The 13624-nt window shown below is 53.0% G+C and overlaps 1 protein-coding gene across 13 annotated transcripts; it reads right to left on the bottom strand.

The window, feature by feature from the left end:
- Positions 1-134: 134 nt before the first annotated feature.
- On the bottom strand, positions 135-13588 carry IL17RC (interleukin 17 receptor C). Of its 13 annotated transcripts, XM_082415683.1 has the most exons (19): positions 12631-13588; positions 12315-12336; positions 11967-12119; positions 11621-11695; positions 11420-11529; positions 10240-10351; positions 9865-9909; positions 8180-8319; positions 7896-7955; positions 5683-5737; positions 5420-5601; positions 5241-5324; positions 4267-4312; positions 3988-4109; positions 3660-3719; positions 3074-3122; positions 1015-1110; positions 874-912; positions 135-778 (listed from the first exon to the last, which is right to left on the bottom strand). In XM_082415683.1, exons 1-19 carry the CDS (start codon positions 12733-12735, stop codon positions 159-161), a joined length of 2175 nt encoding a protein of 724 aa, XP_082271809.1. In that variant the 5' UTR covers positions 12736-13588; the 3' UTR covers positions 135-158. The 13 variants fall into 13 exon arrangements, with proteins under 13 accessions (XP_082271809.1, XP_082271810.1, XP_082271811.1 ...); XM_082415684.1 differs by lacking the exon at positions 874-912 and having other exon boundaries at positions 5274-5324; positions 12631-12934; XM_082415685.1 differs by lacking the exon at positions 9865-9909 and having other exon boundaries at positions 5274-5324; positions 12631-12934.
- Positions 13589-13624: the final 36 nt, after the last annotated feature.

The following is a 13624-nucleotide window of genomic DNA, read 5'->3' as shown; positions in this document are numbered from 1 at the left end:
TCACCCCACGCCAGCCAACCAGAGGCGTCGCCGTCCTGCACCTGTCCGGGTGTTAAAGGGGCGCGGGGATAGCGGATACGGGGGACAGTTCGGCCCAGCGGCTGGGTCACTGAGACACACGTGGGAGACACGGGTAGAAAAATAGCGTCTGCCTTTATTCAAGTCCTGTTCTCTGCCTCAGGCCCCATCCCGCGTCCCGTCCCCGGGGCCCGGAAGCAGCTGTCCAGGGCGGGCTGCAGGGCCCGGGATACCTGCTCCGCTCTCTCCGCGAGCCGCCAGGGGCGGGGGGCTGCGGGCCCCTGCAGGGTCCCCAGGAAGTCGGGCAGCTGTGAGGGCAGTGAGAAGACCGGCACGCTGCGGAACAGGGCGGGCACGGCGTCCGGGGACAGCAGTCTGTCGAAGTAGGCCCCGACGTAGCGGCCGGGCGCCCGACCCTGCAAGAAGTCTGGCAGCAAGCAGCTGAGCGAGGCGGCGAAGGCGTCGTGCGGGCCGTGAGCCCCGGCCGCCGACGTCGCGTCCTGCAGCCATTCGCGGCACAGCGCCACGGCCCCGGGCGAGAAGAGCAGGACCACCACGCCGCCCTCCTGCAGGGTCTGGCGCCGCTGCGCGTGGAACCAGGCCAGGGGCCCCTGCGCACTCAGTGCGCGGCGGCTCCACAGGTCCACGGCCACGCGCAGCGGCAGCTGGAACAGCGCCGAAGCCAGGGCGCCCACCAGGCGCTCGAAGCCAGCGTCGTCGGCGGAGTAGAGGAGCAGAGCCGCGCGGCTCCTGGCGGCCGCTGTGGGAAAGAACAGAGCAGGAGCGGAGATGTGAGCTGGCCTGAGGCCCGGCCCTCTGGGGGCCGCCCCCCGCCCGGAGCTGGCTCACACTCACCCCCCGCGCGGACGTCCTCCTTCAAGAGCCTCAGCCACCCTGTGAGGGGAGAGGAGCGGAGGCAGCCGGTGAGCCCAGCCGCCGCCTTCTCCTGGCCAGCTCCCAGGTCCACTGGGGAATGGGGAGCCGGGAAGCGCTCACCTTTCACGTGGTTCTTTTTGAGGAGGAGGAGAAGGAAAAGCACAGCGGCCAAGAGTAAGCAGGCCAGCCAGACCAGGGCCCAGCGCCGGTGGATGTCTAGGAGACCCAGGGGAGAAGACAGGCTTGTTAGAGACCCCCACTTCACGAAGGAGAAAAACGAGGCTCAGAGAAATGAAGAGATTTGCCCGAAGTCCACAGCTCACAGGGTCAGTGTATGAACATAGATCCATTTACTTGGGTGACCTCGGATAAGTGACTTCCCCTTCTGCCTCAGTTCACCTCTGTAAAATTGGGATAACAATAGTATCTACTTCACAGGATTGCTGTGAGGACTATATGTATTAATACACATAAAGCACTGAACAGAGTGCTGGGCATAGTAAGTGCTCAAATGTCAGCTAAGATTATTGACCCCTAAGGGACTTCCCTTGTGGTCCAGTGGCTAAGGCACCGTGATCCCACTGCAGGGGGCCTGGCTTGGATCCCTGGTCAGGAAACTAGATCCCACATGCCCAACTAAGAGTTCACATTCTGCAACTAAAGATCCCGCATGCCGCAGTGAAGATCCCATGTGCCACAACTAAGACCCAGCGCAGCCAAACACATAAATAAATAAATAAATGTTTTTTAAAAAAAGATTATTGCCCCCTAAGCCTAGGGTTGTTGGACTCTTGACCTCACTCTTGGATGACTGCAACAGTCTTCTAACTGGTGTTCCTGACTCTTTTTTGCCTCTAATTCATTACAACATGGCAGCCCCAGAGATTTTTTTTTTTTAAATAAATGTATTTATTTATTTATTTATTTTTGGCTGCATTGGGCCTTTGTTGCTGCATGCGGGCTTTCTCTAGTTGCGGCGAGCAGGGGGCTACTCTTCATTGCGGTGTGCGAGCTTCTCATTGCGGTGGCTTCTCTTGTTGCGGAGGATGGGCTCTACGTGCGCGGGCTTCAGTAGTTGTGCAGGCTCAGTACTTGTGGCGCACGGGCTTAGTTGCTCCGCGGCATGTGGGATCTTCCCGGACCAGGGCTCGAACCCGTGTCCCCTGCATTGGCTGGCGGATTCTTAACCACTGTGCCACCAGGGAAGTCCCCCCAGAGATCTTTTTAAAATACAAATTTGGGGGCTTCTCTGGTGGCAGTGGTTAAGAATCCACCAGCCAATGCAGGGGACACGGGTTCGAGCCCTGGTCCGGGAAGATCCCACATGCCGCGGAGCAACTAAGCCCGTGCGCCACAAGTACTGAGCCTGTGCTCTAGAGCCCACAAGCCACAACTACTGAGCCTGCATGCCACAACTACTGAAGCCCTCGCTCCTAGAGCCCGTGCTCTGCAACAAGAGAAGCCACCGCAATAAGAAGCCCACCCACCTCAACGAAGAGTAGCCCCCGCTGGCCACAACTGAGAAATCCCGCACACAGCAGCAACAAAGACGCAATGCAGCCAAAAATAAATAAATAAAAAATAGATAAATTTATTAAAAAAAAATACAAATTTGATTATAGCCTTTTGGGAAGCTCCTGCTACTCTTAACATAAAATCCAAATTGCTTACATCGGCTCCCAAGGCCCTACATGGCCCTTGCATCCTAATCTCATGACAGAGGCCTATCTCTCAAGACCCTCCAGCCACACTGGCTACCTTGGAGTTCCTCAAAAAAGCACCCCAGAGTCTTCACAAAAATGCATCTCTTCCCCCTTCATCTAGCTCAGCCTTCAGAGTTCACCTTCAACCTTTCCCCTGAACTAAGTCAGGTCCCCATTATATGCATTCAGGGCTTTGGACACTTTTACTTTATAGTGAATGCTTCAATAGCCCACACTTCCTAAATGACTGTTTAGCTAATGTCTTTCTAGCTTCTGTGGCTGGCATGGGGACAGGGAATATGTCTCTTTGGTGATGCTGGGATCCCTGCAAGCGCCCCTTGTGGTGTTTGAATTAATGAAGGAATGACCCTCTGATTGAAAGGCTAAGGCCATTGTGTATGCTCCCCCCAGGAATGGTCCCTGTCAAGATCCCAGCTCCTCATACAGAGAAGAAGGGCAGTTCTTGTAATACTCACACTTTTCCATGGGGCAGGCCCATAGTGCTCCCAGGTCATCGTCCCACAGCTGTAAGACACAAACAAAACCAAATCCAGAGCCCCCAGCTTGGTGTTCAAGACCCATCAAGTCTGGTCCCATATTTCCAGCCTCAGCTATGCATATTTCACACACACACACACAGCAGCCACAAGCTGCTCTGCCTTTGCTTATGCTGTGTCTTTTTCCTGGACTGTACCTTCCTACTGGTGCCAGACTGGGCCCACATAAAAAGACCCTTCCTTGAAGCTCTCCCTGGAACCCAAAGCTTAGCACATTGGTTATTAGCTGTCTTAACCCAATGGTTATCTCTTTGCTGGTTTCTCCAGCCATGAGCAACTTGGGGGCAGGAACTATGCTTCTTCAACTCTTAGCTTCCCTGGGGCTGGACACAAAATAAGCACACACAGATGGTGGGTGGATGCTAGAGGGACAACGAGGAGGCCCCTGCCCCTGAAGAGTGACAGTTTTCCTGCTAGGCACTGGAAGAGGTAGAAGAGGTTGAAGACAGGGTTTGAGGCCTGTTGCCTTTGGACATTGGGGAGGGCCCTCCTGCCACCTACTCACCTGAAGACACTGGCCTGACTGCACATCTTGTAGTAACGGTCCTCCAAGACGAGCTGCCCTCTGCCAAGCCAAGGGATGGGTGCTGTCACCTAGAGGCACCACACCTAGGAGGCCACCAGGCTACAGCTGGGCAGAATAGTAGGGGGGAGGGTCTGGGAGACTTTTGAGAGGTCACTGAGAACAAGGCCCAGGTCTGAGTTACCCCTACATTCCCAGAGACCAGCACAGGGCCTGGCACAGAGGAGGGGGAAATTGAATAGTGAAAATTAGAGGCCAGGTTTGAAGTGGAGCTGGAAAGGGACATGAAGGAGGGTACCCCATCCCTCACCGTGGACGCCCTGCTAAGCAGTGGAGTGCAGCCACTGGATTCCAAGGCGCAGAGTGATCTGTTGTCCTGGGGGCCTCGTGTCTCCACCAGCAGCATGTCATCCTTGAGGGGCCCCAGGGAGTCTGGAAAGGGTGAGAGCCCACTCTGAGTGAGACCCAACCTGGTTGAGGGCTGCCACTCCCCTGCCCCATGCCTGACTTTCACCCCCAGGAGCTGGCACTTCCAGGGTCCACCCCTATTGCAGTGGCCCTGCCCCAGCCTCCCCCAGGTCCCACTCACCAGCCCACAAGCACTCTTGTAGCTCCTGCTTCTCCCAGGTGCTCACCTGCTCAGAAGGGGCCAGGGTTAGGGGCACAAGGAAAAGCAAAAGCGGAGGCCAGAAAAACCAGAAGGGAAGGGACAGACAAGGGGAGGCCTGTCGGGTTGGGGGGCGGGGTCTGGACTCTGGACCTGACCTTAGGCAGATCTGGGTTCAAGGCTGAGTAATTAGGAATCACTCCATCTTTCTCAGCCTCAGCCTTGTGAGGTCATCTGTGCTAAAGGGGCTTACGGCCATAAATTAACTATTTTCAGTTCTGACAGAACACTTTATACACTCCCTTCTCACCTAACCACCTTCTCAAAGAGGCCTCATCTGACTGCCCCTCTTGAAATTGCAACTCCAACCCTCCTTTATCCTTTCCCACCTTTTCCTATAGTATTTATATACAATTTTAACATACTGTATAATTTACTTATTATGCCTATTGTCTGCCTTTTTCCATTACAACATGAACTCTTTAAGGGTGGGAACATTTATTGGTTTTATTCACTGACATATCTATTCCAAGAGCCTAAAACAGTGCCTGAAACATAATAGCTCAATAAATCTGGAATTAATATTTTTATAACTACCCTTTGAAATTATAAAGCAACCGATTTCTACAGGTAGAGAAATAGGATAATTATAGCAATAATCAAAGCAGTTAACATTTATTGAGAATTTAGTTTGTGCCCGTTGCTAAGGTGAAGCACTTGTTTAATCTTCATAACCACTCTATGAAGTATTCAATAGTTACTATTATCATCCCCATTAAACAGATGAGGAGACTGATGCTCAGAAAGGTGAGGTGCCCAGGGTCCCACGCCAGGCACTGGTGAAGTAAATAGTGGAACTCCTAAAGAGGAAGCTGGTAACCACTTTGCTCCAGGGACCCAAGGAAAAAGTGGATTCAGAAGACAGTGACTGTCTGGGAGTCCGCGGAGGTCCTGACCCCAAGCCCGGCTCTCTGGCGCCCCTTTCTTGCCTGAACACAGATGTTGGGGTGGCCCTTCAGCAATGGGAACTCAAGAGCCTTCTGTGGAAAGAGGGTAATGGGTGGGGTCATTAAATTTCGGCCCCTAGGTTCCCCTTCCTTCCCCAACCCCGGGAACCTCCTGCCGCCTCGCTTACGTTCACAGTGACATTCTCTCGGGGCAGCGGTGGGACCAGCGGCTGGCAGGGGCCCCCATCCGGTGCCTGCCAGCACAGTGTGGCCTCAGCGGGTAGTGAGCACGGCGCGTCCAGCCGCCAGGCCCGCGGGGGCAGCAGCTGCAGCCGGGCGGCACGCCAAAGGTTCCGGTGTGCACGGGGGTCTGCAGGGAGAGGGTCTGGTTACTGCGTGCCGGCAGGTCCCGCCCGCACCGCTCCCGCCCTGGCAGGGCCGGTCCACTCACCCTCCCTAAAGGGGCAGATGCTGGTCCTGACAGAGTCGGGCTCCAGAGGCCACACCTAGAAAGGAAACGGGGCTCCACAGGTCAGTTCAACCCAGCCAGCACGCTGCTAAGCCCTGGGGTTGCATTCACTCAGCCCACACAGTCAGCGCTCCTTGGCCCTCCAATTCGCTGTTCCGCATCCTCGGATCAAAAATATCCCAGGGGAAAAAGATTCCAGAAAGTTGCAAAAAGCAAAACTTGGATTTGCCTGCAGGAAACTGTTTACATAGCATTTACATTGTATTAGGTATTATAAGCAATCTAGAAATGATTTCAAGTATACAGGAGTATGTGAGTAGGTTATGTGTAAATACTACACCATTTTATATTATATAAAGGACTTGAGCATCTGCACATTTTGGTATCCACAGAGGTCCTGGAACTAATCCCTCTGGGATACTGGATATGGAAGGAGGATGTATTTCACCAACATATGCCCAAGTCTTTTTGCCCTCTACAAGGCCCTAGAATTGCACACATTTATTCTTCCAGCAAACCCTATGCCAACATCTGGCAACATCTTCACTCTACAAATTTTTAATGAGTACTTACTATGTGTCTTAGCACTATGGTAGGCATAGGGACTTTTAACAATTAAATCCACAATCACTTTGTGAGAACCTACTTAGCACAGGTTCTCAGCACAGCGTTAAGGACACGTCCATTTATTCTCCATTTTTTCTTCCAATAGAATTTTTTTTTTTTTTGATTGCGTTGATTCTTCATTGTTGCGTGCGGGCTTTCTTTAGGTGAGGCGAGCAGGGGCAACTCTTCATTGTGGTGCACGGGCTTCTCGTTGCGGTGGCTTCTCTTGTTGCCGAGCACAGGCTCTAGGTGCACAGGCTTCAGTAGCTGCGGCTCGCGGGCTCTAGAGCGCGGGCTCAGTAGTTGTGGAGCACGGGCTTAGTTGCTCCGCGGCATATGGGATCTTCCCGGACCAGAGATTGAACCCATGTCCCCTGCATTGGCAGGCAGATTCTTAACCACTGTGCCACCAGGGAAGTCCCCAATAGACTTTTTAAGTGCACCCATTCTTGGCTTAGCCCTGTTCTAAGCACTAGAGATAATATATTAATTTATACAACAAATGTATAAGAGCACCTACTACATAGCAGGCATTGGGCTTGGCAGTGAGGACATTTATATCACAGCAAACATTTCATGAGTGTCTGTTATATGTCCTATCACTGTGCTAGGCAGTAGAGTTTCACTCATTCATTCATTCATTCACTTAACAAACTTAATTAGCACCCACTACATACCGGTTATTATGCAAGGCTTGGAGAAATTACTAAATTTGAATAGATATCATTTCCTTGCCTTCAAGGAAATTACAAATTCACAGTTGTAGTAAGGATACGACATGTATACAAATTAATAAATCAATCACTCATTTATTGAGGATTTGTGGTATGCAAGAAGAGACAGGTGCCCAAATAAGAAAACAAGTGATAAATGATAAATAGAAAAGAAAAGACAGAAATGCAAGAAGATTTGGAGATAGAAGAGGCCAGGAGGTTGGGCAAAAGCTTTGGGAAAGAGGTGACTGGAAGGATTGGGATGTATGGAAAAGAAGTGAGGGCATTTCAGGTGGTGGGAATGAGAGACATTAATGTCAGAGGTAAAACAGATGGGACCTGATGACCAATTAAATGTATAATCAGAGGGAGAATATATTATTATAACATATATAAGCTGGAAGTGGCACACTTCCTTATAACAGCCCTGTGAGACTGGTACTGTTTATTCTCATTTTACTGACAGGAAACAGGCTCAGAGAGGTGAAGTGACTTGTCCAAGGTCACACAGCTAGCAAATGGCAAGTCAGGATTCAAATAAGTCTGAGTTCACGGCGCACGCTCTACTCTCCAGGGGAGCACAAAGAGGGAATTGGAGGAGTAGTGGAAGGCTTCAAGGGGGAGATGACATCTGAAGGGGGCCATGAAGCACAAGTAGAAGTGCTGTGGATAGAGGATCAGGAAGAGCATTCAGGGCATGTACAAGCAGAAAACATAGGACAGCAAAGGGCAAGGGAGGGCCAGTCCCCCTAGGGAGCCATAGTTTCCACCTCAAAGAGGAGTGTGGAGGGTGGGGAGACCAGGAAGGTGAGGGCCAACCGTCTCACCAGTTCCCTAATCCCCGTCCCCGGGCACCCAGCTGGACTCTGCTCCTACCTGAATACAGAGGCAGGGAACCAGGTCTGTGTGGTTCAAGGTAATGTTCTGCGGCCCAGTCTGTGGGACAAGCAGAAGGAGAGAAGTTGAAGAAGATGAGGAAGAGGAAGGCTGGAAGCCAAAGTTAAGGACACCGGGCAGGCAGCCGTTCCCCCACCAATGTTCCTTGCTTTGGGTGTGGGTGGCTGTGTCCTTTTCAAAGGTGCCCTATGATAATGCACTTGCAACTTTAGCACAGGCGTCGGCCTGCAGTGGGAATGGACTTGGGGAGGGGGAGGCCTCACCAGGTTTCTGTGCCACCAGGGTTTTGCAGGGCCCGGGACCTGGTTCCAGTACAGGGAGAGGCCAAAGCGCATCTCCTCAGGGACGTCCAGCACCAGGCGCACGTCGTCGCCATCTGCAGACACGTTGAGCCCTGGCAGGGCTGTGGAGGAAACAAAGAGAGAGACTTCCTTCACCTCTTCTGTACACCCAAGCCTGGGTCACACCCACCCACTGCCCCTTTGGAGTTTCCTTCAAAGCCCTTAGACTAGGAGGCCCCTGGAGGGCAGAGCCTGTGTCTCCATGTCAGACCAGACTTCAGCCACAGCCCAGGACTGAACCCATGTAGGCCCCAGTATGGGGTCTGGAGAGGGCTCTTCTCCTTGCTTCTCCCTCTGCAGCCAGAAGTACCTGTAACCACTGTAAAATAAATCATTCTCCTCTGCTCAGAACCTTCTGATGGCCCCCACATCACCCCAGAGTAAAAGCCAGAGTCATTACAGTGGCTTGCAAGTCCCTCCCCAGTATGGCTGCTGTGAACACTCTAACCTCATTTCCTAGCACTCTTGTTCTTAATTAACCTGCTGCAGACACACTGTCCTCCTTACTAATACTTAAACACACTAGACACATTCCTGCCTCAGGCCCTTTGCACTGGCTATTCCCTTCACATGGAACCCTCTTCCCTCAGATACCCCATGGCTCCTCCCTCACCTCCTTCAGGTCTTTTGCTCACTGACCACTCCAACTCCCAACCTCTCTATCCCCCTTCCCTGAAATTTCTCCATAGCACTAATAACCATCTAACTTATCGCATATTTCACATCTCCATGTGTTTATTGTGTCCTCCATCACCCCCACCCTGACCCTGACTCCCAGCTAGAACGTCAGCTCTGTGAAGGCAGGGATTTTTGTCAGTTTTTTTTTTTTTTTAATTGGTTTGTCTCCAGTGCCTACGGCTATTCCTTGAGCAGGGTAATGACTCAATAAATATCTGCTGAATAAGTGAATCAGTGTCTACCAAACGAATAAAGACATGAAATCCATGATGTGTATCTGTATCCTCAAACCTCTGGTTCTGAGTAGTCTTTAATGAATTACCAAAGAGGCATCAAGCTTAAGTTTAAGAACCCAAATAGAAAATGAAGTTGAAATCATTTGAGTTCAAAAGCATCACAGTGTTTCTATCTCGATGTGGCTGGTAGTTATGCAAGTGTATACATATGTAAAAATTAATTGAACTGGACATTAAAATTGGTGCACTTTACACACTTTTCTGTATGTATGTTATACCATGATAAAAAAGAAAATACAAAACAAAAAAATGAACAAAACAAGGTCCAAATAGTGCATGAGAAAAATCATCAGAACCTTGAGTTTCTTAGCCCTTATTTTATGACTTAATATTATTTTTATTTTAATATATGGGGGCGGGGTGCACCGTAATCTTGACAATGTTTTGGGCCACTAGATGTTCCTGGTACTAATAAATATTTGTTCTAAGAAGTGAGAGATTCATCTTTATATTCTAAATGCCTGGCACTGAGTAAGAGCTACCGCAGTTCTTTTGTGATAAATGAATGAATGAATAAATGAGCTCTGTGAGCCTCTGGGATGTGGCAGCCAGACCTGAAGTTCAGTCCAAGGGTCCCTCACACTCCAGATCCACCCCCACCCTCCTCCCAGCCCTGCTGGCCCTAGCTCCTACCCCAGCAGCTCTGAATGCTGTCCCGGACTTCGAGACCCCTGCAGTCTGGGGAGAGATCACAGAAAAGTCTCTAGTGGGGTTGGGGGCAAAGAAAGAACGGGGGCAATCCGACCCATGGGGAGCCCGGGGAAGGGCTCCCTGTGCCCTCAATACCACCCATATCTATTCCAGTGCCCAAAGCACCTTCCCCAGGCACTGGGAAGCAATGTCACCTGGGGAGAGGAGGCATGAGGGACTGACTATGGGTGGCTGGGAGTGAGAGTCCCTGAGAGAGGCCGGGACGAGAAAGGGGGTGAAAGCAGAAGGGCAGTGGCTGGTGGGGAGAGAGACTAAGGGGCCAGCACTTGGGGCCCCTCAGGCTCTGGGGCCACTTACCAGGCAGCTGCTGTGTGAGATTGAGTTCCTTCTGGTACTGGGGCTGAGTGTAGGACCAGATTCGCACCTCAGCCCCCAGGGCAGCCTCGAAGCAGTCAAATACTACAGAGCCCTGTGAGGAGAGGGTGGCGGAAGGCTGGTGGTATAGGGCTCAAAATTGAGGCTCCTCTCCATGGTCTGCTCCACTCACCCTCTGCCCTATTCCCAACCAATGACTATTCATACTGTATGGCCTCCAATTCTGCCATGAACGTGTCCTCAAAGGCCTCCAGTTCTAAAGCACACGCCCTCAGGAGGGGTGGCAGCAGGGCCAGGATAAGTGCCCTCACTCTATTAGTCCTTGCCTCATCCCTGCTGTTCCAGGTCACGTGCCAAAGCTAAGGTGATCAGAGACCCCAGACCCCAGCACAAATGTGGGACGCCCTTCCCACAGAAGTCGTTCTCACTCCCAGTGCCTCAGTGGGCCTCATGATTGCCCTGTGAGGGGGACCAGCAGGTGATCTCCCATTATTTTCCAGGTAAGACGATATAGACTGGGGGCTGGGGACAGGAGGGAAGTCAAAGTTTGAGTGACCTGGCCCAAGTGGAGATATATATCCCAACCATGAGCAGCCCTCTGAGGCTGGGAGAAGCTCCGCAGGGGGACAGACATGGTATATGTGGGGCAGACATGGACAGTATGGCAGGGAATCCGGAAGAGTGGATTCAGCCCACAGACCTCCCCTCTGCAAGCCTCAGCTTCTCTATCTGGAGTATGAGGGCAATAATAATGTCTAGTTCATGGGGGTAGTTTTGAGGATTACAAAAGAAAGGAAAAATTAAACTTTCTGAGACTCTTCCGTGTTGGGTATTATACCAGGTGTTTTATACATATCAACTCATTTTATTCTCACAACAGCTATATGAGGTAGGACTATTCTTTTTTTTTTTGGCCGCACCGGGTGGCCTGTGGGATCTTAGTTCCCCAACCAAGGATCGAACCCAGGCCCTCGGCAGTGAAAGCACAGAATTCCAACCACTGGACCGCCAGGGAACTCCCGAGGTAGGACTGTTCTTTTTCCCACTTTACAAACTGAGGCATAAAGGACTGAAAGGACTTGCTCACAGCCCTGCCAGAATCAGGACCTAAAGAGATAATGCATGTGAAAGCACTTCATAAATTCATTATTATTTTGCGTACCACAGACTGACCAGGCTGCACGAGGGCAGCAGGCACTTGCACCTCCAGTAGGACGCAGCGGGCAGTAGGGTAGGCCTGGAAGGAGAGCACGACGTGGGCCTGGAGAGAGGCTGTGAGCAACAGGGCAGGGGGTCGGTCAGGCTCAGGGGCCCTGGGCAAGGCTCTGGCGGGGGGCAGTTGGGCCAGCCGGCTTCTCCTCACCGTTCCTAGGCTCCTCCATCTCTGGGTCCTCTGCAATTCCAAACTTCTCTTCATCTTCAGGCTCTTCCCAGTACCCTGGAATGACCCGAGAGCAAGGCTCAGATCTAGCCCCAGCTCTGGCTTTGGGTTCCTTCCAGGAAGCTCAGTGCTAGGAAGCAGAGGCCAGGCTTGGGGCCGGGGGTGTGGGCGGGGAGACCAGTCTGACCTGGGGGTTCCGTTGGCCAGTGTCCTCCAGGAGAATACTGAGGATGCCCCGTGCTTCCTGACAGACACCCTCCCTGGTCTTCGTGCCCACTCCAGACACACTCACATGCACCCATGCCCAGTCATGGGATGACAGGCTCACCATGCACAGCCAAGTGGACGGCCACACGCACACAGAGGTCACAGTCGGTCTCCTTGTAGCACCTTAGCACCAGCTCTGTCTGCAGGCGTGTGGGCACCAGCATGGGGCCCGGGGCAGACACGAGGCTCCCAGGCAGGCAGAGCACGTCACCATCTGTGTGTGAAGGGTGGGGTGGGAGCTGAAGCTTCTCAGACCCAGAATCTGGTTGCACCTGACACCCTCAGAGGGCCAAGGAGCTTTGGGCTCTTCCTGGGCTGAGGGAAGGTGGTGAGGGCATGGGACAGAACAGCCCCCCTCCCTTCTGCCCACCTGGGAAGATCTTTCCTCTCTAAAAGTAGGGCTGCTTACCCCAGAGGTGGCAGGAAAGGCCCTGGGAAGGAGGTAAAGACAAGTTAGAGTTTATGCGTCCAAATCTAACCATCTTTTCCTGAGGCCCCCCCCCACCCGCCTACCTCTTTCTAGGGCTCCCTTTTCCAAGTCCCTCCCAGAAGAGCTCAGGCCGAGCTCTTGCCCCCTCCCCATTCTTCTCTTACCCCATCAGCACCCGACAGACCAGCCAGGGCAGTTCTGACAGTGATGGCAGCAGCAGGAGCCAGGCTAGGGCCTCAATGGCCGCAGTCCGAGCCCTGAGCCTTCCTCAACACTCCTGGGGCCCCAGACTCACCGGAGAACAGCGGGCAGTGTCCTGAGGCCCCACAACCCTCTCTAGAGAGAGGACCACAGGGTTTCGGCCCAGTGCCAAGGACAGAAAGAACCAGGGCACAGGCATCTTCCAGGTGCCAGGCAGCACCCAGGCCTGAGGCCCTGTCCTGCCCCCCCCCCCGAAGGGGGGCTGACACCACACCTCTTCTCCCACTCAGCTGCGTGCCTGCGGGCAGGAGGGGCCGGAATCCCTCCCCAGTCTCGGGGTCCCGGCGCTGGGCCGCTTGCGCACGCCCTCTCCCAGGAGCCCTGACTCCCGTCCAGTCCCTGCCAGAGTGCTTTCGTTTTGGCTCCGGGCAGGCAGCCGGCTGTTCCCGCCCCGACAGGTCCCTCCCACCAACACCAGGCCTGGGAGCCAGCAGCCTGGACTGGAGTGGTGGCCTCACTCCCTCCCTCTTTTCCTCTCCTCCTCTTCCCCTCCTCCTCCTTCTCTGCTGACACCTGGCTGGGAGGGGCCCCTGGAGAGGGCGGTGGCCTAAAGGCTGAGTAAGGGAGCTCTTACTCACTCTGGGCGTCCCTAAGGAGGAAGGCTCCATCGAGACAACCAAGGCCCTAGGCAATCCTGGGGCATTTGCACTTCCCATGTGACTCTGGGATCTTGGTGTCCACGGGGACCCTCTTACTGGCCACCCCAGGTCCCTTCAGACATTCCCCTTGGGCCTCATTGTAGGACAGGATCTCTAAAGACAGGGACAAGGGGCACCATAACGTGAGCTTTTCACCACTTCCCGGCCTATGCTCAAGTGAGGGGTAGGGGGTGATGGGACCCAGGACCCAGCGCCAGGAAGACAGGGTCCTATTTGTGCTGTTGCCATGGGCTGGCTGCGTGACTGTGGACCCACACCACCTTTCTGAACCTGTGTTTTCCTTTCTTCTCTCTGAAGAATCACAGTGAAGATCAAGGAAATTTCCAGGGAGACAGTGCTTGTGAGAATATGACAGACATGGATGTGGAT

Source organism: Balaenoptera physalus (assembly GCF_965194825.1).
Source record: "Balaenoptera physalus genome assembly, chromosome: 11".
Classification (NCBI taxonomy): Eukaryota; Metazoa; Chordata; class Mammalia; order Artiodactyla; family Balaenopteridae; genus Balaenoptera; species Balaenoptera physalus.
This window is presented reverse-complemented; position numbering and strand designations above follow the sequence as displayed.

What these genes read in the sequence shown, in the direction of transcription:
- IL17RC (XM_082415683.1), bottom strand. Translation starts at nt 12,735, where the DNA reads ATGCCTGTGCCCTGGTTCTTTCTGTCCTTGGCACTGGGCCGAAACCCT. An exon ending in ACAAGAGTGCTTGTGGGCTG is followed by an intron (nt 4,110 to 4,266) that starts GTGAGTGGGACC and finishes CACCCTTTCCAG; the next exon opens with ACTCCCTGGGGCCCCTCAAG. An exon ending in TGCTTAGCAGGGCGTCCACG is followed by an intron (nt 3,720 to 3,987) that starts GTGAGGGATGGG and finishes TTGGCTTGGCAG; the next exon opens with AGGGCAGCTCGTCTTGGAGG.